General features: G+C 33.7%; 1 protein-coding gene across 2 annotated transcripts; it reads left to right on the top strand.

Moving 5' to 3' along the window:
- The first annotated feature begins 587 nt into the window (after positions 1-587).
- Positions 588-22,422, top strand: LOC106670491 (serine/arginine repetitive matrix protein 2-like). 2 transcript variants are annotated; one of them, XM_014400909.2, is made up of 10 exons: positions 588-805; positions 4,437-4,496; positions 4,566-4,646; positions 7,657-7,733; positions 7,812-7,874; positions 10,387-10,671; positions 10,746-10,858; positions 14,225-14,379; positions 15,771-15,903; positions 21,523-22,422. In XM_014400909.2, exons 1-10 carry the CDS (start codon positions 743-745, stop codon positions 21,690-21,692), a joined length of 1,200 nt encoding a protein of 399 aa, XP_014256395.1. In that variant the 5' UTR covers positions 588-742; the 3' UTR covers positions 21,693-22,422. The 2 variants fall into 2 exon arrangements, with proteins under 2 accessions (XP_014256395.1, XP_014256396.1); XM_014400910.2 differs by lacking the exons at positions 588-805; positions 4,437-4,496 and adding an exon at positions 7,134-7,217.
- Positions 22,423-22,701: the final 279 nt, after the last annotated feature.

Raw genomic sequence — 22,701 nt, 5'->3', positions numbered from 1 at the left:
CCATAACGAAATTTGTTCTGTAACTATGACACTATTCAATTCAGAGATGACTTCCTCTAACACAAGTGAGCCATACACCTTTTCAGTAGCCTTTCCTAATATCTGCACTGACACTAAGGTTTGTAATCAGAAAGTCTGCAAAAACTATGGAATTACAATGGTTAATGGAGGATTCGATGTGATTTATGTACAAGTTGAAAAGGAGAGGTGAGAGATGACCACCTTGGGCTACTCCAGAGACGACTGGAATTGCTTTAGAGTAGTAAATGATAATCACCTGCTTCCTATTGAAAATAAATGATATATTTATCTATTCTTTTTATAGATTAAATGTTCTATGTCTTCTTTATTTAACTTATTGTGATATAATGAGGACATTTTAACTTCTCCTTTTGGTTTTTGTTGGACAAATGTTGTAAACTGTAACGAAAATGTTTGAAATTGTATTAGAAGTTTTTAGCAATTAAAAAAAAATATAGTTTTTTTTCTTTTCAGAAAAACAATTTCATTTAAAGAGAAATGTTTATTCCTAATGGTAAATAAATGTTGATTGTGTCCCGTTGGTCATAGTGGGGTTGTACAGTCAGTGTCTCTTCCCGCACGACTTAGTATTTACAAACGATCGAAGTTACCAAGTCCCTTTGTAAGTCCCTCCCACCCAAAAATGATTGTGATAATATTGAACTGATACTGGCCGGTAGATTTACAATGTAAATAATTGTGATATTAGGATAATAAAATCATGGATTCTCTGGCCAACTATTACAGCGACGAGGAGGAAGAACCGACCGCCCGTCCTTCGAAGGTTAGATAAATATAAATAATCGAATTATTTTCCCTTTTCACCTTTTTTTTTTTAGTGTTAACAGTAATTTAAAACGACGGTATTAACGAGTGTCATTTAGATTTAAGACATCCATCTCCACTAGCTGTCAAATTCAGAGAGAATGAGAATAAGTAAGTGAGATGTAGCGAGAAATAAGTGAGTGAGAGAGAGACCAAGTAATTATGTGAGTGAGTGAACTAACAAGTCAGCGAGAGAGAGAGAGAGAGATGTGCGTATTTGTGAGTTTATTTTATTAAGGTTTCTATTTCTCGGCTGACTCAACTCTAAAAACCCAATAAAGATCATGACATGTCCATTATTCCATGTCCAGACGTGAGAGTAAGTGCTTGAGTGAGATAGATAAAGGCAGATAGAATGTGTGAGGGACCTAATGAGTGAGTGAGTGAATGGGAGAGAGAGAGTGAGAGAATGAGAATAAGCGAGTGAGACAGGGTGAAAATAAGTGAGTGAGTGAACTAATGAGTTGGTTTGCGATAGAGCAGGTGAGATAGGGATAGAGAGAAAGAGAGATGTGCGTTTTTCTGAGTTTATTTTATTAAGGTTTCTGTTTCTCGGCTGTCTCAACTCTAAAAAACCCAATAAACATCATTATCATCTCGACATGTCCATTGTTCCATATCCAGACATGAGAGTAAGTGAATGAGTGCTTGATTGAGATAGATAGTGTGTGAGTGAACTAATGAGTGAGTGAGTGAATGGGAGCAAGAGAGAGATAGAGTGAGAGGGCAAGAATAAGTGAGTGGGAGAGAGTGAGAATAAGTGAGTGAGAGAGTGTGAAAGTAATTATATGAGTGAGTGAACCGATGAGTGAGTAAGATATAGAGAAGGAGAGATAGAGAGAGATGCCCATTTTTCTGGGTTTATTTTATTAAGGTTTTTGCTTCTAGGCTGTCTCAACTTCACATAACCCAATAAACATCATTATCATCTCGACATGTCCATTGTTCCATGTCCAGGCCTCATTCAGTGTTTCAGTGTTTAACCCACGGTTTTAACAATGATGGTTACCAAACAAATTAATACAAAAAAGGAGAAGATTGAAGACTTAGATGTAAAGATTCGTGGTAATTTGTCTTTCAGTTCCCTTTGAGAGCTATTATATCTCCCGTTCTGTACTGTAGCACACCGATGTGCTCAAATTCATCATGGAATTTGATTATTAGGTTCAGCTGTAGTGGTTAAATTTGTTATATAGTTGTACATCCCAAAGCCCTCCATTGGAGTAGTTGTTGTAGTTATATCGCTATAATGGTCAGTTTTCAAGTGAGTTGGGGGTCTCTTCTGCCTATACGCATGATCTGAATCATCAAGTGAACAGTTTGGATAATTTGACCATAATGGCAAACAGGTGAACCATCCAGTTCATGCTCGAGACACTACTGCCTATTGATACTACTACAAATTTCAAAGTAAGGCTTACATAAATGCTTGCCAATGCAGAAAACTGTTGGGTCTTCGTCTCGATGTTACATGAATAACAAAGGATCCAATTCCCACCTATCATTTATGAAAGACTCAACTTACAAATTTCTCAGACACTGGTGGTGACTTTTCTGCTAGCAACCAAAACAGACTAACATGGAACCAATCACATTTCATCAAGGAACTTGATTATTAAGCCCAGTTGTAGTCATTGCATTTTATGTCCTAGAGCACATCTGCAGAAAAGAATCACTAAGATCTGTTATTAGGTGTGCTTAGCTCTCTTCTGCCTCTTTGGATAATCTGAATCAACAAGTAATGGCAGGTTTTGCCTATAGTGGCATATGTTTCCCATTGGAAGTCGCAATGTCTTATAACATTGAGGTTCTTTTGGGATACCCAAAAGGGCCGAAATGCATCAGCCAGTCTCTCACGTGCTCCCTAGATAGAGACGACAACTCTCCCTGAATATTGGGGCTCTGCTAGCGTCGAAACTTCCGGATCCGCTTCGGCTGCGGTTTCGTTTAAAGTGGAATTTTTAACCACCCTCTAGAAGAACCTGCCTTTGGTAAAGGACGGCCATGCAGGCATCACCGAACAACAGGCTCTTCTCTAAGTACTCGCCAGGAGCCTCACCACTAAGCCACTATTGAGTCCATTCCCATGTTGCTGGGCTTGGACTTAGACCGATACTTCACTGCCCCATAGTTCAATGGTTATGCACCCTCCCCCGTCTGTGCAGACAGGATCAGGTACCTTAACCTTCTTGTGCCTCTGATGCAGCATCCACCATCTGCAGCCAGCTTGCAAGCCAACAACTCTCTTAATGCATCCTTGGTCCTCTCATCCGAATGCACACAGAGGGTACTTAGGAGATCATGCGTGCCTGCCTTTAGTGGCACACAGGTAAATGATCTAGTTCAGGCACTCGCTTCTCTTCAAATCGAACCCCTTCAACTGCTTGAGATACTACTGATATCTGCACCCTCAAGGAAAAACTATATAAGTCGAATTTTGGCCAAATGAGATAAGTGCATATCCCAATGTCTTTTGATTAAGTCGAAACCACTTCTTTTTAAATGCAGCATGCTTTTTATGACAGCTCAAAATCTTTTAATGATTCTATTTGTACTCAAGGCCTTAAATTTAAAATTGCAATCCTGAAAAGTCTTTTTACTTTTCTAGTTTTGCTCCGAGGGTGCAGATATAAATAGTGTTAAACAATCATTCAACAATAAGTGCAAAACAACAAAATGAGTCAGCCAGATATCAGATTAAGTTTGTTTAAATTGGCGAGTGTTTATCTTATTCTCTTATTCATAATCTATTGATTGTTATGACACATCTGAACTTCATATTGGAATAGCCTTAACTCTTAGGAAAAATTATTACACTACTAAATTGCATTTTCAATTATGTGATTATTATATATTACATTTTTAAAATGACTTCTTGAAAAGTTATGATTTAATGAGTATAATAGTTGATAAATAAAATAAAACCACTCAATTTTAATAAAATAAAGAAATGTTTGTTATTTATTACTAATTTATACGCATAGGCATAATATATTGTGGCACAGCGCTCTCTTCTTGTGTTCCGGGATATCTCTCTCGAGTAAGAAGACCTATTATACATGAAAAAGGGGTTTTAAAGTTTTATTGTCAATGTTGGAGTACGGTCTTCATGAGGGGAAATTGTCATGCTAAGTCGCAGATTTCAATGAATCAATTCTGATGATGACCCCATCTGAACAGAGTACTATGGACACAGAACTGCTTTAATTAATTCAGACCATCAGTTACTACTGACACTGACTTCCTCATTGAATCACAGTCTCCAGTACTGTACAGTCTTATATCCTGGCTCAACCTCGGAGGGTGTGAATCCAGGTCCTCGCTGGTGAGGCTGTCTACATGACCTTGAATGGCGAGACCGCACTCTGTGAGGCTTGGACAAGGGGCTGTTTATCAAGCCATCGACGAGGTCGGCACCAGCTAGGCCTTGGGTGGGGTTTGATAAAATTATACGCTCGTAATATTTTGTATAAGTTTACAGTCCATCAGAATTTTTTTTTTCTGATTTTAAAGAAAAACATCGCCATTACATGCAAATATATGTTGTTATTAAAAAAAAAAAATTAACTTTTTATTGTTATAAATTTCAGGAAGAGGACCATACCATGGAAGACAATTATGAAAATGTAGGAATGGACATGAGTGAGGAAGTTAGTCAATTGGAACTAATTAATTTCTTAAGGAATGGTTTTAAGCGACAAGTTTGGTTCTTTTTACAGGAAAAAAGTCCAACGATTTCCAGTTCATGTGCGAGTCCATGCTTCTCAAGGTCAAGATGTGGAGATGAATATATTGAAAATGTAAGCTTTTTATATTTTTTCTCTAAATTTATATATATATTTTTATTATTATTATTTTTTTTTTATTGAACTTTAATGTTGTTTATTATTTCATTTTGAACATGCTTTGATGCATGAGATGCTTGTTACTGTTGTATATCCATTGTAGCTTAATAGGCTATTTCTTCGGCTTAATATTCTTGCATTCTTTTTCCCTCAGTTTTATCAACTGGCTTATTTTAAACAATTTTCACCGTATTAAATTTGAAACCTATTTGTGTTGCATGCGAATATAACGAATATAAATAACACTTCCATCAATGTGAAAATAGTTATGTTCAGTTTATAAAAAATAAATAAATATTGAACAAAATTGATTAATTAATGAAACTAAAAAATTGACTTTGTTTATATTCTTCATTTATCAGATTATGAGATGGCATGGTTTTTATATCAGATTAATGTTTACTTTTTTTTTATTTATTTTAAGTATCCAATAAATCTTAAATTTTGACAAATGGGAAGAACGAAATCCAAGGGTGTTTTATAATTTAAAAAAAAAATTGAACTGTTTTAGGTATGTCAAACAAACTTATAATGAAATGAATCTTGTTAAAAGAAAAAATGCAAAGTTAGCTTAAAATTTTGAGTGATAGTAGAGTATAGGCTATACTAGGGCTCGAAATTTACCAAAATTTTACTATTCTAGCCAATAAGTAGCATATTTTTCACCGACTATATTGATTTTTGTTTTCTTATTATTAAAGCGTCACCTCCATAATTATATATTAGAGTGTCTATTAACAAGAACTATTACAAGTTTACAACTCTATACTTGACATAGGGTTTATTGGGTCGTAAAATAAGTCTGTAGCATTTTTTGATGGTAAATTCAATTAAAATTTCAGGTATTTGTAAACAATATACAAACCATTTTGTAATTAATTGTAAATTGGTCATTTTTGGTCAATAGCTGACTCGAAAAATTGTTCCAATTGTGGGAACATTGTTGTAAATTTTTCTTCCCTAGTTATCTTATTTTATTTTTTAAATTGGGCCATTTTAAAAGGGAATTGCAGAGAGAGATTCGATCCTATAAATTCTTCTGTCGTGATGAACCCGTGTATCACTATGAACATATCTAGCTACTCTCAGATGCATCGAAATGTTTGTTGTTAGGTGAAGTGTCCGTCATTGAGTGCAGGTTATTTGTGACAAAAGTTTGATTTGGTCATCATCAATGTGCATCATAGCAGCAACCTGACTGAAGAATGACCAGAGCAATGTGCACCTTCAAAATCAAAATATCCATTTCTGAACCGAGTAAAACACTTACGGACGGTGCTTTCTCCTAAACTGTCATCATATGCACTGTAAATTTTCCTAGCAGTCTGAGCCATGGTTTTCCACTTGCTGTAATAAAAAAAATCATTAAATTACAAAATTGCACTATTCTTTCATCCATTTTAAATTAGCCAGACACCTTGTAAAAATACGAGATATCAAACTAATCCATTGTGTGTGAACACTAAAATAAACTATTTCAAAACACAATAGGGAGATAAAATTGAATTATAAAAAACGCTACGGACTTATTTTGCAACGCAGTAGTTCTAAGTTCCACTATCAACTTATAAATACAAAATAATAAGGTTTAGTATTGTGAGTAGAAATTTGTTAATCTTGCGAATTATAATAGTTTCAATGACCTGATGAAGGAGATGTATTCTTTGATGGCTTGAAAGAATGTTCTTTCCTTTCATAGCCTTATGCCTGATTTTTTTATTATAAAATTAATTATTAAACCTGATTAGTAGCATTAATAATAAGTGATGAGAAAGAAATCTCAGTACATGTAATCAAGGGATGCCTTATTTCTCCCGATTTCCTGTGAGTTATAGCTAATACTCAATTGCGAGAATGCCTTAAATAAAAATATTATTTCTTGGTGATCTCATACAATTTATGAATTTCTTTCTTTTGAGTTATAAAGAAATGCCTGTAAAAAAACTACAAAAAATAAATTGTAATATTTTTTTAATTTGATCCTTATCTATCATCTTGGCCTGTATATCCACTGGGTCTGTTAGACGGGTTTCAGCCTTCTTCAGTATGCCTGTAATTGTATTATTGTGACTATAATTATGTTTTGTATAATTTTCCTTACTTAACGTTAGATACTAGGAAGTGGAAGTGTAAATTGGGAAGAAACTCTCATCCTGAGGCATGTAACATTGAAGAAAATAATCCGAGTTAGAAAACGTTTCAGACAGACCAATCTAGCAGGTTTAGAAAGACCTAGACGATTGTTAAAAATCAATTACAGTTTCACCGACTCACAGACCACAGGAGGAAATCTCACAATAATTTCAGTATTTCATACAATTTTTAATCACCGTGCCTTACTTAAGTTTAGGTTTTGAATTTCACAATAGTTTATAGACCCTAGTGCTAAGTCAAATTTGTATTAACTATATTAAGAATTAAAGTAATTTTTTAAATGTTTAGGTGCATTTACATTTTGTTAAAACAAAATCATCTATATCATTCTTGGAAGGGCATGTCTTTGCATAATTAATATGTCTTCAAATGGTATGATTTTTATTTTAATGTACATTTTTGTTTTCCTTAAGCTTACTGTACCTTGTATCCATATTTTGTGGAGTTATAATATATCTATTACTTTGTTTATTTTATCTTATCTAACCCTGTAAATGATTTTATTAGCTGTTTGAGTATTCCTAGGTGTTCGTGGTATTTAACCGCAGCTATGTTACTATATTTAAGCAAAATTAGTTTTTTATACCTGTAACAGATTTTGTGTTAAGTAGTGTTTAGATTTTTCTTTTTTACTCTGTCTTTCTTCTTTTACTAAAATATCTCTATGTTTACTTAAATTTTAAGATCAATAACAATTGTAATACAGATCTTAAAATTGTATGTATGTCAGAATGTAAGTGATTTGGGTGTGGGTGATATTAGTTACATCAAAGTAAAATTATTATTTTTTTAAAAATTGTGTTTTTTGAAGGGAACCAAACCAAAGAAGTCATGTATTACTTCACCAACTAGTCATAATAAAAATACCAAAGTTGGACCACACAGCAGGTGAACATTTTACTATTTTTAGCTACAAAAGGGAAAATCCTGGAATTTATTTATTTATTTATTTATTTATTTTTTAAGGTACACATCGAGGGCTGATAGATGGCCTTATCAAAAGAAAGAACAAAGGTCTTCTGTGCCGAGGCAAGTTTACATTTAACCGCATTACATTTAATTTAAAGACAATGAATCACTTATTTAAGTTTGTGATAAGAGTCAGACTATAAATTGTAAGCGGGTACTGACGCATTCAGTGTATGTGCTTAAAAACGTTTTGTGTAGGGTAAGGTAGGGTTCCAAAAATACAATAAACCAGGGTGATACATTCGTAAACATTTATTACTAGGCATTTTTAACATGTTTGTTTTAATATGGCAACAAACAATCACAACGTCAAACAATCGTGGCAAGTCGGCCATAATCCTCTGGGGATGAGTTTATTCACTGTTTTCCAGGATATTCTTCCCGTGGCTTCCTGGGTCCTCGATAGTTGAGAGGAACTGAAAATGGAAAATAGAGGAAAGGAAACTGCATTTAGTAAAATAACAAAGATTGAATCTTTATGCAATGAAACCCCTCTTAACAGACAATTTTTGCATTACCCGACAAAAAAGATGGAGTTCGTTACATCTTAAAAACGGAACAACCAGTTATGGACATTGTTGTCAGTCCTCATCAGAGTAATTCAACCCCCCCCCCCAGAATGGACGTATACAGTAAAAACAAATTGATCCTGCAATAATAACATGACAAAACATTGTCTATGTCATTCCTATGATTATAAGGAACATATCTAAAAAAAATTATTGAGTAAAATTACCCAATTTATTGAGTAAAAAAAATTGATCAAAATTGGACTAAGTAGATTTCGAGAATACCTCTTTCATAAAATCTTTCTCTCTTTATTGTATAAGCATAAATATGTATTTATTATGTGTATATGTTCTTAACTCTATCTCCAAAAAAAGCTTTTTAAGTTTATTAAAAAGTTGGAAAAGCTTATTAAGTTTTAATAATCCAGATGGGATAGATAGATAAATTATATAGGAGCTAGCCTCTTTATGTCCTGTGCATCGCGACCAGTATTGGTCCATATTTTTATCTAGAGCTCCTCGTTAAGCTTGAGGCTTTTTACCAGACCCCAAAGCTTTTTCAAGGGGTGTGTATCCTTCAGGCCCAAGCTTTTCCTTTCCCAGAATTAGGAATTCAGCCTACATAGGCCTTCACACCAAAAAGAGGATGTGTTCCGCTGTTTCTTATTCTTGGCAATATCTGCACAGACTTGTTTCTGCCACCCCGAGTCTATACATATTCCTCTGGAGACTGCAGTGCCCAGTTATCAGTTGAACTATTTTCATCCTAGCATGTCCTAGATTTAGTAGTTCTGCCGGTAGTTTCTGCGATGGTGCTTTGATTAACTTTTTCTCATGCCTCTGTCCTTGGCTACATTCCCATTGAACAGAGGACTTATTACTAATGCATTGACAATCATTTGGCAATTTGGTAAGCCACAAAAAGGCATTTGACTGCTCATGTTTCCTTCTGTCCTGTAAAGCTTTTCTTTCGTCAAGGAACCAAAATTTCTTGTCCCTCTGCTCTTACTTGGCTGACTCTGGTGGAAATTAGGATTTCTGCCTGCCTTACGTATTTGACCTGTTATTGGCTAATAGGGCACGTCTTGTTTCTCAAGTTACAATTGTATTTTGTACTACCCTGCTTCATGCGACTTTGAATACTCGAGTGTTTTATATATATGTATTAATTGTAAACAAATAAGTATTGATTTATTTATAAAAAGCTCATTGAATTAAAGTGTACCTAGGACAGATGTCACTTATGGAGCTCAGGTATGGGGGTTAAATACTATTATGTTTTGAAAAGAAATTCATAGGTATACTTCCCCATAAAAATGGTTTACTTTGCCATCTGTCATTCTTAAATATATGTTAGAATGAAATTTCTTCTTGGGAATCCCACTTGACTGGACCGCCGACAAAAGTATCATAGCTCTAAAAATTTCAACGACAAGTTTGTATTGATGACAGCTTCGATTTGTATAAAGCTCTCATAGGGAATATTAACAATGAAAATACTGTAAAATTAACAACCTAAAAGGCAGGCCGCAACGGTTGAGGTGTTGACACAGTCCTCATCACTGTAAGGTAAAGTTTGAATCCAGTGGCCCTGCATTTGAACACAACATACTTAGGGCTTTTTTTCAAAAACACCAGCACCTCGAGGGCATTATGACCTCTGCTATTGCGAACTCTTGGGGGGGGGGAAGGAAATATATGTATAAATGAATTAAAAACAAAAATTACTTTTGTTTTTAGCTTTATTAGGTTTTTTAAAACTATAAACCATGACCCTTAAAGACTCCACTTTGAAAGATGTTGCCTTTGTAATTATAATGTCTGTGAAGATATAACTCATTTTCTGGGACAAAGCCCTTTGCTTGCTGATATCAGGTTTAACAATTTTGGAATCTGAACACTTTTAAGGGGTGAAATTATTGCATACTTGACAGGTCAGTCCCACCCCTGGCCACTTATGCACGACATGTTTGGATAATTCAATTTTAGCAGCCCAATTTTTTTCAGAATTATAATATTAATGTTTTCCCGCTTTAAAATTCATTGATTTGATCTTTTTATAGGAGATCAAGAAGTAGAAGTTGGAGGAGTAAAAGTCCAAGAAGCAGGAGTTCCAAGAGCCGAAGTCCAAGGAGCAGGAGTCCAAAGAGCCGAAGTCCGAGAAGCAGGAGTACAAAGAGTAGAAGTCCAAGGAGCAGGAATTCAAAAAGTAGAAGCCCAAAGAGTAGGAACTCAAAAAGTCGGAGTCCAAGGAGCAGGAGCCCTGAGAGTAGAAGTTCAAGGAGCAGAAGTCGCAGTAGAAGCCATAGCCCTTGGCACAATACTCATCGCCATTATCGCAAAAGAAGGTCGTATTTTATTTCTTATTTAAATTTAGTATCAGTCACTTTTGAGTTAATAATACCGCGTTTTGACATTTTAGTGACCACGCTGAAAGATATAGAGATGGTGATCGAGACGGAGACAGAGAGAAAGATAAAGAAAGAAGCCCACCCCGAAGGATATATGATAGAGTGGCAGCTAACAAAATGTGCAGTAAGTTTTCTATATTCAATTGTTCGAAAAAACGACATGTATGCCAGAACACGTGAATGCGAAAGCGAATACACCAGACAGACAGGACTAAAAATAAAGACAGATACAAATAACATAAAAATTTAGAGACAATGATGGAAAATCAAACTACACGATTCGCCTAAAAGAAAACCCTTACAAATTTTTAACATACAGACGAGCATGAAACTACTAGGAAATGTATGAATAAAAAATAAATAATATAAGTAAAAATAACAATTAAAAATAAGAAACAATTTTGTTTAAATATATACTCAAAGACAAATAAAGCATATTACTTTCTCTGGCCTCATATGGACCTTGTCTGCAAGGCATCGAGTAAATAATTGATCGGATTTTGTCTTGTGAAACAGAACCTCATTCTTCAACAAAGGCAGTTTGAAGCTGTTCGAGGCGGCAAACGGTCTCTAACCTGCCTCTTTATTATGTCCCGTAAGTATTCTATAGGTTTATGTTAAAATATGCTAGCCATTTCATTGGGGTAATCCATTCCAAGTAACAGGCGACGAGCTACATGCAGTTGAGCATTATTATGCATTAACGTGAAGTTGCCTCCAATAAAGCGGGGACCACACTTACCCGATGTTACCCGATGCAAATCAAAAGTCCAATTTTCCATAAGATTGTATTACCCCCGTGCACATCTGCCCGATGCCATGCAACGCCACCCTACTCTATGCTACGCGATCCCCACTGTCCAGATTTTCGTCGGGTAGCATTGATTACAGTCGAAGACAAAAGAGCCAGACACTCATATTTTTATTTGAAACTACATGTATTATTGTCGTTATATTAATTACAACATACTTATTTTAATATAAACCAAATTAACCGAGATCACAAATTCATTAGTTTTTATTTTAAAAAATTAATTTTAATGGTTTGGTAGAAAATTGATTAAAACACCGGAATACCATTTTTTGATATAATGAATTTAACTAACAATTTATTACACGGTTTTGCGCTCATAAAATTTAACTAACAATTTATTTCATGGTTTTGCTCATAAAATTTCACCGTTTTCATCAAGTAGTGTCAGAACAGGACACTCATATTTTTTCTAGTTTATTTCAAACTACGTATATATAATTTTGCCATTATATTAATTAAACATTCATATTTTGCGTAAACCAAATTAAACGAGATCAAAAATTCATATAAGTTTTTATAAAAATTATTTAATTATGATGGTTAAGAAGATAATTTATCAAAACACCGGAATAACTTTACTTAAAACAATTAAATTTAACAAACAATTTATTACAGGGTTGTGCTCAAAATAATTAAGAACAAAAGAGGCGTTGCGATTGTTATATTGATTATTGTGATACACGCTGTGTGATTGTACGTGGCGTGCGCTTGACGCCGCATAGATGTGCACGCCCTACCAGAACGTGACAAGGCATCGGGTAAGTGTGTTCCCCGCTTAAATGGAGCAAATGGGAGCACAGCTTTCAGAAGAACTTCAATGATCTATAGTGCAGTCAAAGATCCATTCTGTATGAAAAACAGTTCATTACATGCACGTCCGTAAATGAATTAATTTTTTAAATTCTAATTTGTTATTTCATCAAAGAAAATAATTTAAAAAAACAAAAATGAATAGCTTACTCAACAAGTTGACTCTGAAAAGGAGAAATTGAACTGACTTTCTTTAACCTAGTTATTATGGAAAGTAAACAAATAAATACAAGTGTCTTTCTTTTTTTTCTTCTTGTTTGCGTATATCATAGAATAAGAGAAGCATTGTTCATTTGACATTCACCAACAAAATTTTTTTAAAACTTGAATCTTCTCTCGGTAATTAAAGCGGTTGATCAACAATCTCAGATAGTTTTGAGCTGAGCGAACAAAAGATACGGTATGGTACTGCTCTATTGTTTCAGGTCGTTCAATGTTGTCAATCATCTCCTCCCTAGTGAGCTTCTTAAGAACAAAGAGGTCAAAATCGAACGCATTCAGATGACGTGCAACTCCAAAGCAATTCTCACTCATCCCAGCAACTTTGATCAGATAGTCATGATGAAGGTCCATCCCAAGTCTCTGCCAGTATGACGGCAGTTTGAAAAGGTGTGTAACACACACTTGACAAATATATCATGGTAGCCCATACTTGATTTGCGTTACACAAAATTGCCCTGCTTGTAGCGTCGAAAACTTTTTATTTGGTAGAGAAGGGGATTGTCGGATTGCTGATTGCAGACCTCCAAACATTCCAGCCATCTTATTACGATCTTTGCGTGAATCCCACCCACACGAAGCAACTCGTTTCTTTATGAGTGTGAAATAAAAATGAAAAAAAAAATTTCTGCCATAAACTCAAACAATTAATCGGGTAAGACAAAAATCGGGACCTGATCCAAATAAATTATAACAAAAACCTTCAAAAAAATTAATGTATTCAGATTTAAAAAAAAAAAAATAAATAAAATATGTATCTATGACATACGCAACTAACTCCTTGCCATTTACATAAAAAGAGCAGGTGCCTTCAAACAAATTGAGAGAGAGTCCTTCCTCGTCCTTTGGTAGCTTAGCTCGCACTGCCCGATCCTGCGGTTGGGGATTAGTTTATCCTTTGAGATAAGCTCCTCGTTTTTGAAAATATTGTTATAATCTTTACAGCACTGGATTTCTGTTTTAAGTGCTTGATAAAGGAGAGTATAGGCATCAGAATAACTCCTAAATAAAAATATTCATTTACTAATTCCATTGGTGTTCCAGAAAATTTCCATTTTTCTGACTTTTTTTACCAGCATTTAAATTTTTTTTTATTTACTCAAATTCACTTCCTACCCCCATTTAGAACTAAGATTTTCTAGGGTGTTAATATTTCTCTGCAGGCCTGAGGGGTGATCAGCGACTATAGCTAAGTCGTCTGCATACCCGAGAATCTTCACTGTCATCTGGTTCAAGATGAACGAGGACATCCTTGCCTAGGCCCATTTGTGACTAGGAAAAAGTACAAAAAGGATGAAAACTTGAAAATATACAAACACAACATATTTAAAATTTAAAAAAAAAATCTAACACTATAACACTAAGAATTAAAAAAAAAAAAAAATTGACAGCTGAATCATACAGACACATTGACGGATGGCAAAGTGTCGAAATGCATCTGAAAGGTCAACTCAGCAGAATAGGGAGACCAAGATGATAAATAAGACCACTGGAAATCCTCACATTACTCTTGTTTTGTAAATTTTAATTTCAAAATGATGCGATTTTAATGCAATATTCATCCAATAACACAAACTATTTCTTCTTGTTATAAGCGAGTAATTTCTAATTTATTTTGGTGTACATTTCCACCGTTTATTTTCTTAGTTTTGGAAAAGCTGGGTATCGAGTTAAAAGTGCCTGAACCAGAAAAGGAAGATTTACAAGGGAACAGTTTTCGTGAACGATTAGGCCAGGATGCATCACGATTTCAAGAGCAAATAGCTAAGCGAAAATTACTTTGGAGTCGAAACCAAACAAAGGTATGATTTTCCTTACAGATTTTTTAAGTACCCCATTGACCCTCAGTTAGATTAGTTAAGTAGTCGAGTACTCCACCACTTGAGTAATTATTAACTTGAGTTATTTATGTAAATAGGGAAGAATGAATGTGAATGTGTCTAGGTTTAAAAAACTGCATGTCAGGGGCTGAAATTATTATCATTTTTTTAATTACTTTATTTATTTATTTTTTTATTTATAAGACAGTGGGAATTGAACCCATGACTGCAGGAATGTGCCAAAGGCTGACACTTTACCCACTTGGCCTCTGTGGCTCTGTTAGTGTTTTTAATATTAGAAATGGACATGTTATGAGACAAACTTTCGGAAAAAATTAGTTTGCTTCTACTTTTGTCCAAAGTACTTAGTAATTTTTTCTCATGTACAACTAATTGAAGAAATTGTTTTTCCAAGGCCCTGTTTTATTTAAAAAATATCTGTGGTGTAAAATTGATTTTGTTAACTTTTATTTTATTGTTTTCTATACAAAAATGTATACATTTAACAATTTGGTTCAGTTCTTGCCTTTTTTGTATTATGTGTGTGCACCATGTAAGTGCTGTTCAAGTAGAACCCGAGGTGGCGGTTTTGGTTTGATGGAAGGATATGTGCACTAGTGGAAAGGTACTTCTAAGTATGAACGTCATATGCCAGCTCTTTTCTTCATTTGATGCCCCACCAGTGCACTAGTTGGTAATGTGGTCTAGGTGATCTTGATGTCATTTATCCTGTAGCATCACACACCTGACTGCTTAAAAAAACCTAAATAATCTAATTTTCAGAATTTTTCGACTTGCGTCACTTTTCTTATGGGTGTGCGATATGTCAAAAAGTTCTGAGGTAGTGTTTCCAAAGATACTTATTTCATATTTAATATAGATAAATGTTTCCATAATATACACCACCATGGTTCCTTCCCCTTTTATTTTTTGAATGTATTTATTTGTGTAAGTATTGAAGTATGCGCGATCATGACTGAATATTGAGTAACTTTAATGTGATGTGAGGTAGTAGTCGACGGCACTTAGTTTGTAATAATTTTTGCCGAGGTGACATTGATCTCACCAGAGTGAATATATTTATTAGCGTGAGTAGTTCTATATGAATGGATGGATGGGTCTGTCAGCTAATATCGAATACTCCTCAGGCCCGTCAAACAAGTTATGTTAATTAGTATAATGAATAGTATAATTTATAAGTCTAGCATAAGCAATTAAATAATATTTTTTTTGCATTCAGATGATAAAAATATATATTACGGGTAAAAATTAAATCCTATATATTTATAGGATTTAATTTTTAAATAAGTTTTAGCCAAACACCACCAGAAGAGCGACTTTAAAATCAAACTCATTTAATTTCTTTATTTCAGGGTAACGCCCCGTGTAAATCACATAATAAGGATACAAATAATCAAAATCAGTGGAAAGACGCACGATTTTTACATGACCAGGATGGCAAACTAACGGCAAAGTTCCATAGATTAATGGGAATGAAATCTGCAGGTATTTTGGTTTTTATATTATTTTTTGATAAAACAAAAATTCGGAACTACAGTGAAACCCCTCTATAGTGATAACCTCTCTTAAAGGACAGTTTTTACATTCTGCGGTAAAATACATAAGAGTTCTATACATTTTAAACCGATCTATAACAGAACCACATCCCGGTCGTGGAGGTCAGACCCCATCAGATTAATCCACCCCTCTAGAATGAAAATAAATAGTAAAAATATATTAAATTTCCAAGTGAAAAAATATATGTAAAAGATTAAAAGAGTTTCGAATTAATTTTTCTTTTTTTAATCAAAAACATTTTCAATGACTAAAATTTGTTTGCCCTAAATGTTTTACAACATCTAAGGCCTTATTTCATATTAACAGACTAGACAGAGGTATTTTACAAGCCTGAGCTCAACAAAACAAAACAAACAAAACAAAACAAATACATCGTGGTCTGTGGGCGAATCAGACATTTTAGGAAAAAACTGCGGGATTGGTCCGTGTTTGTAAAGTTGATCCAAAAATGTTTTTTTATTCTTTAGAATTTCACTTGCCTGGGGTCTAAATGGAAAACTTGGCAGCCAAGTCTTGCACACTTAAAAGAGTCCAGGTTGCTGTGTCTTGAATTTGGTCTAAACTTTTTTTTGGTGATTCTACTCTCCAAAATGTCGGACACGTATACACCACATCTTGTGAATAGGCCTTGGTTTGGTCCCTTTGATGTTAAAATCCTTTTTAGCTGTTTTTGAATTATAGCCGTTTCATTCGGATATTCTGATTACATTTTCTGAAAAATTGGAAAAATTTAGGGGGACAAAAATCTATAAATTTACATTCAAAGAAAAATTTATATTTAGGGCCCCTCTAGAGGTGTTAAAATGAAATTTCATATTATTCTCACAAAGGGGAAGAAAAAAAAATACAACCTAGTTTACTTGAAAAATGTTTGGTTTTTAGAAATTTTTTGGGTTATTGATAAACTTTGATAGCTTTTACTATATTTTTATTGCAATCTAAATAAACAATGCTGTAAAATGATATTTGATTTGAGCAAGTAGAACGGCAAAATAAAAATATTAAAAAATGCAAAAAAAATTCAAAAATTTTTGTGGTGAAAGCAGGGCCTATTTGCAAGAAGTGTGGGTCCGATATTTTGGAGTATAGAATAAACAAAAAAAGATAGGTCCACATCCATGACACACCAACTAGGCTGTCCCCTTGTTAGTTTTCACTTTCACTTACTTAAATTATATTTACCCATTAATTGCCCACAAGTAGTTGTGCATTTTTTTTCGAATTTGTCCATAAAAAATTCTGAGAACTGGTTGGTTTCCTTTTGGAGGACCTTTTTCTATATACTATCCTGTTTCTAATAACATAAATTTAAGTCATTTTGTAAGGATAGAGCAGTTTTCACCTGCACGAGCTCAGCTGTTCTGTCTGACTCTCATTCATGTTGATTTCTGCTCACTAGTTTACCATATCATTTTTTAATTTGATTTTTACACAATTTGTTCATCAGCAGTGGGAAACCTTTTGGAGTATGAACAAGTTAAAATAAATTTTTTCTTAGTAACAGTTTTCAAAATAATATTATGTGCAACTATATTTGAGTATCACAAATTCACACTCAAGCAGTTCATGTGGGGAAAACCAATACGAGTCGGTTTCAAAGTATGGTGTCTCTTGGATGCTGATGGGTACATAGCACATGCTGAACTGTATGCTGGAGTTAGTACAGACCTCTTAAAGACTGAGCTCAGGCAAGAGGGGATGTTGTCCTCGTTCTGACAGAAAAGTCATAACTTGCTTCGGGTGCGTTTTTTTTTTATTTTTTATTTTTTTATGACAATTTATTTATGTTTGAAAAATGACCGCAAACTATGAATGTCTGGGGTTTTGGAGGCATAGGTACATTAAAGGTGGCCATTCACTATCGCTCCCAACAGTCCAAACGGAGCGACGCCGTTCCAAAACCTACATTGGTGGCAAAACTGATATGGGCAGCGCTGAATATTCGACCGGTCCAAACTCCTCCATCGTGACACTCCATACATCTACAGCATGACGATGGCATGGTACGTTCATGAATGGGGAAACCTGGTGTGGACAGTGGAATATTAGTGCAATTGTTTATCTTGTTTATCTGTGTTTATCTTTGTTGATATAAACCATTTCTAAGAAATTACATTTATGTTTGTTTTGTTCTTTGAGTAATATTTTTGGATTTTTGAAGTCGAATTGTGTTGGTGTTCAAAATGGTGGGTAGCGAGTGCTGTAGGATTTTGCTTGGGTTTTTTGCAATCATAGATATGTTGCTTTTCTCTCTTGTCCAGATATTGGGATGTAAGACCGATGTAAGTTGCCGGACGGAGTGTGTGTTAAAAAATTTCCTGGGATGAGGATTCTGAAATGTTTTTAAAGGTTTTAAATGAGATGACTGTGCGTGTGGTTCATAATTCATGTATTGGAAGTCATTAACTAGCAGCCTTTCTATTTGAAACGGAGTTTTTGGGTTCCTGGTCGCTAAGTTGTTTTGTAAAGGATCTTTCAGCGGACTTATGAAATTGTTGCATATTACTAATTCTTGAAATTGAATTAGGCAACTTTTGTTGGCTTCTGTGCCTTCTAATATTTATTTTCGAATGGAACAGATTGAATTTTTCTCGAATTTCAGTGAGTGAAGTTGATACATTTTTGTTCGTATTATGCCTCAAAACGTCTATGATTAAACTCGCCGGATCTTGAATATCTGAGAAGTTATTTATCACGTGTGTTTTCAATTGTTCCCAAGTAGTGAACTAAATATTTATCATAGACTCGTTAGCTTTGAAAATTTGTTTCTTTTGTGTAGGAACACTAATTGTTGCGGTAAAGTAAAAATGTATTGTACACTGCTCAATTGTGTTTATTTCTTCCACATTTATAATAAATAGGGCCAAAGTTTTAGGATTGCCGTTATAAGTTGGTATAGTACTAGTTTCAAATCTGACGAATTTGCCATTTTTTAAGTTTTTATTATTACAGTTTTTATTTTCTTCAAATTATAATTTTATTTGAAGTTATTATTAATATAATATTTTGTTTATTAATATATTATAATATTTTGTTATAAAATTAATACTGACTCACAGTATGATTACAAAGTGTACCATGTCCAATTCTAGATCTTTCTTCCTTAGACTGAAGTACAAGTAGGTTGATTAAGTTCAAGACGGCAAATTAATCGTTGATACAGTTGGTTTCAATATTGTCTTGAACACCTACGACTGTGCCAATTATGGATAATTATTTGGGATCTTCTTTTTTTAAAAAGTTTATTTTAAGCTCTGTCAATATACATTTGAGGAATCGTACACAGGATCTCTCTCAATTACCCTTGGTCCATTATTAAGTCACCTCGAGTTAAGGGGAGAAAAGTGCAATTGGGCTTAATCGACATCTGATAAGCTGAGTGAATTTTTCTGTACAAATAACGCTATAACTAATATTGTTTATAATATATATATAACTTACATATATTTTTCAATGCTTATACTTTTTGTTTTTACTAATATTACTCTTGTTGACTCCTTTATATACATGTACGTATGTTTTTTCACTATGTTTAATTTTTATTTGTTTGCTTACTAATTTTACTGTAGTTGATTCCTTAAAATGGATTTTTTTGTTCAACAGTTATATTATTTATTTTATGTGTTGTTTGTTACTTAATAAAATTCCATTCTTGATTTATATTATTTTTACTTGCCTTTTGGTTCCTTAGAAATTGGTTATTACTGTTAATAATAAAAAAAAGCATTTCACTCACACAGGTGAGTTCTGTGATTTTTTTTGCTTTGTTAAATAGAAACATCATTACAAGAAGAAGAAGTTATGAAAATTATTTTATTTTATGTACCTTACATACATAATAAATAACTTCATGAAGTCCTTCAGGCAGCGTATTTTTTCAAACATGTCTCAGGGATAATAACCCCTAAGCATTCAGCAGAAATCCCTGTAGCAAGAGATCATCACATGGCTGCCAACTTTTCATGTGGAGTTAAGCTTTCTCTCATAACAGTCTTTTGTTTTCTAATCAAGGGGTAACAAGCTGGAGTAAATATAAATAAGATGTTTCATCCATCCTTAAATAGTTCCTCGAATCAGCGAGTTCAAGGGAAAGATCTTTCATGAGCCACTAATAACACCATTTCCTCTTTGGTTTTTGCTTTTTATATATAAACAAACAGCAGCTAGCACAAAAGATCATCCATTTTGAGGAAGTAATTCACTAGATGACTGATAGACTGACGGTTGAGCGGTCGCGAATGCCCCCTCAAATTTCAGGCACGCCGCGGCTCGGTGCAGTTCCATTTGGAGCGATGACTGGCCACATTAAGAGAAAACCAGGTGGCAAAATATTTTGATTTTTGAAAGTTGGCTCATGGTAAAATACAGTTTCGAAGTGATGGAACATTACTAATTATACTTTGAATGAATATCGTCATCACTATATAACTAATGTCTAAGTCATTGTGAAACAGTTTCGTATTATTCTTACTCAGAAAAAAAAAAATTGTACCAATGTCTTAAGCAATATTACAATACAGTGGGTATTTTTTCTTGGGATGCCAATTTAAGTATTGTTCAAGCTTTGGTTTACACATACACACACACATCCGAGAGTGAGAGAGAGAGAGAGAGAAAGAGGGAGAGTGAGAGAGTACTCTTCCACTACTTTACTAGATTTTCAAAGGGCATATGTCATTTTCCCTTTCTGAAGCATTACAGGCTAGTTCAGAAAGGGATGCCCATCAGAAAAGATTGATTTGATCATCTAATTGAAAAAGAGGAAAGCAAATATTGAGTTGGCTTGCAATTTAAAGGAAGGAGTCTTTATTACTCTAAAAATGTAAGGTAACGTTTTTCAACCTACCACGAAAAACCGTAAAAAATTGTCTTTTGGTATTTTGTTTCTGTGTACATTTTTAGTGAATTTAAAAAAAATATACAATTGTATGACATTGTAAATAAGATAAAATATTAACATCATATTTTTTTTTACCTACTTAAAAAAAAAAATTGTCAACTTCCCAGCTGCGACTATAGTTGTGTACTTCTATATTGTGAACCGAAAAATTTGAAATAAGCAAATATGTACATTAATTTTATATCAAATATGTATATAAAACCATCGCTTTTATTTAGTTTTTTTTTTGTGTTTTGTCAAACACACTGAAGAAGAACTTAAACTCAAATAAAAACCTAGAAATATTGGTAAAATATTGGAAGGTGAACAAAACACACAAGGGAAACGGCGTTTCTCAGAAAACGTTCATTTTCTGGAGGCTTCTGTCTGCTTGTGGGAGAGTTTTAGAGTCAGAATCAACTTTGTCAAAAAAGTTGGCTAGTTATTGGGAAGAGTTTAATATGAAGAAACTAATGGGAAGATGCCAGGTAAGAATTGGTGTCTGCTTTTTAGAGGTGTCCAAGGGAAGTTTCACTGTAGTTTGAATTGAACTCGTTGAAAATTATCTGTTTGTTTGTTGTCCTGAATATTGCCGCTGTCTTAAAAATGCTAACTTTGAAATTTGTACAAATGTGTCATTCTCTCTGATTTTTTTTCTTTTTATTTAGGAGAGGGTTCATCTACTAGTTCTGACAACACGAGAAAAGACACATTTGCCATAAAAAAACAAGAAGAACTATTCTCCACTATGGAGATGCAATACGAGGCCGCACGGAATGCAACGCATAAACAAAGAGGAGTTGGACTGGGATTTTCCTCCCATCATTTCCCCCGCTAACACGTTTTACATTGGTTGTAAGATATTTACAAGTTTAAATCTATTATTTTATATCCATCTGGAAGAATAGTTGAAAAACATAAATATCAAATATTTACACTCACAAATGCTAATTTTATTGTCATATTTATGTAATCGCATATATTTTTAAGTGGACTTAAGAAACCACCGATCCTTTGTATATACCATGAAAGAAAGATTGAATGCTGACAGACCAGATATATCAGTTAATTTTTTTTAGTTTCCATGTCAACAGCTTGATTCTTGCCTTTTCTTTAACATATCAATCTGTTTTGACTCTTTCCTCTATATTCTCAACCTTCAAATGTATTTCATACTCCTTGTCAAATAATAGGAAAGTAATAATTTTTGTGTTTTGTATGGTTGATTTCACCGTTAAAAAAACCACCACCCAATTTATTAACGAGTTTCGTTTTATCATTTGATATTTATTAGATCATTTGCTGTATTTTTATCTCAAGTTATTCAATGTTGTGTTTGATTTTGTTGCTTAGTTCCTTAGATTAGTCATTTGAACAAGTTTAGCACTGGAAGTGTTATTGTGGTTTTATTTCTTTTAAAACTAGCCATATTAGCCGTATATAATACTGAGCCATATATATAATAATTGTTTAAATAGACAAATTGAATGATAATTGATAACTAAAGAAATAATAATTTAAAAATGTACAAATTGATTACTGATTAATAAAGAAATATATTACGAGTATGTTATACGATTAATTTCATTATTAACCCGATATCGATACAATTAGGTTGTTTATGTACACAAGAACTAAACAATGAAATTCAAAACTGAAAAGTCAAAGTTTTTTGATGAACATATTAGAGGAAATATGTCTTCATTTTTTTCAAAAGTAGGTTACACTTGTTTCACACAATTTTTGAAAGAAAAAAAATTATAGACAATAGAAAAACTAGAGAAACTAAAAAACAACATAAACAAATAGAAACACTGGTTCATTATATGAAGTACTTTTTCAGGAAA

Source organism: Cimex lectularius, unplaced genomic scaffold (genome assembly GCF_000648675.2).
Source record: "Cimex lectularius strain Harlan isolate CLEC.00 unplaced genomic scaffold, Clec_2.1 scaffold31, whole genome shotgun sequence".
NCBI classification, from domain to species: Eukaryota; Metazoa; Arthropoda; class Insecta; order Hemiptera; family Cimicidae; genus Cimex; species Cimex lectularius.
The sequence above is the reverse complement of the archived record's forward strand: the minus strand, read 5'-3'. Positions and strand labels throughout refer to the sequence as shown.

Coding starts and splice junctions, on each gene's coding strand:
- LOC106670491 (XM_014400909.2), top strand. CDS start 743: ATGGATTCTCTGGCCAACTATTACAGCGACGAGGAGGAAGAACCGACC. Junction 10,859..14,224: donor GGCAGCTAACAAAATGTGCA/GTAAGTTTTCTA, acceptor TTATTTTCTTAG/TTTTGGAAAAGCTGGGTATC. Junction 14,380..15,770: donor GGAGTCGAAACCAAACAAAG/GTATGATTTTCC, acceptor TCTTTATTTCAG/GGTAACGCCCCGTGTAAATC.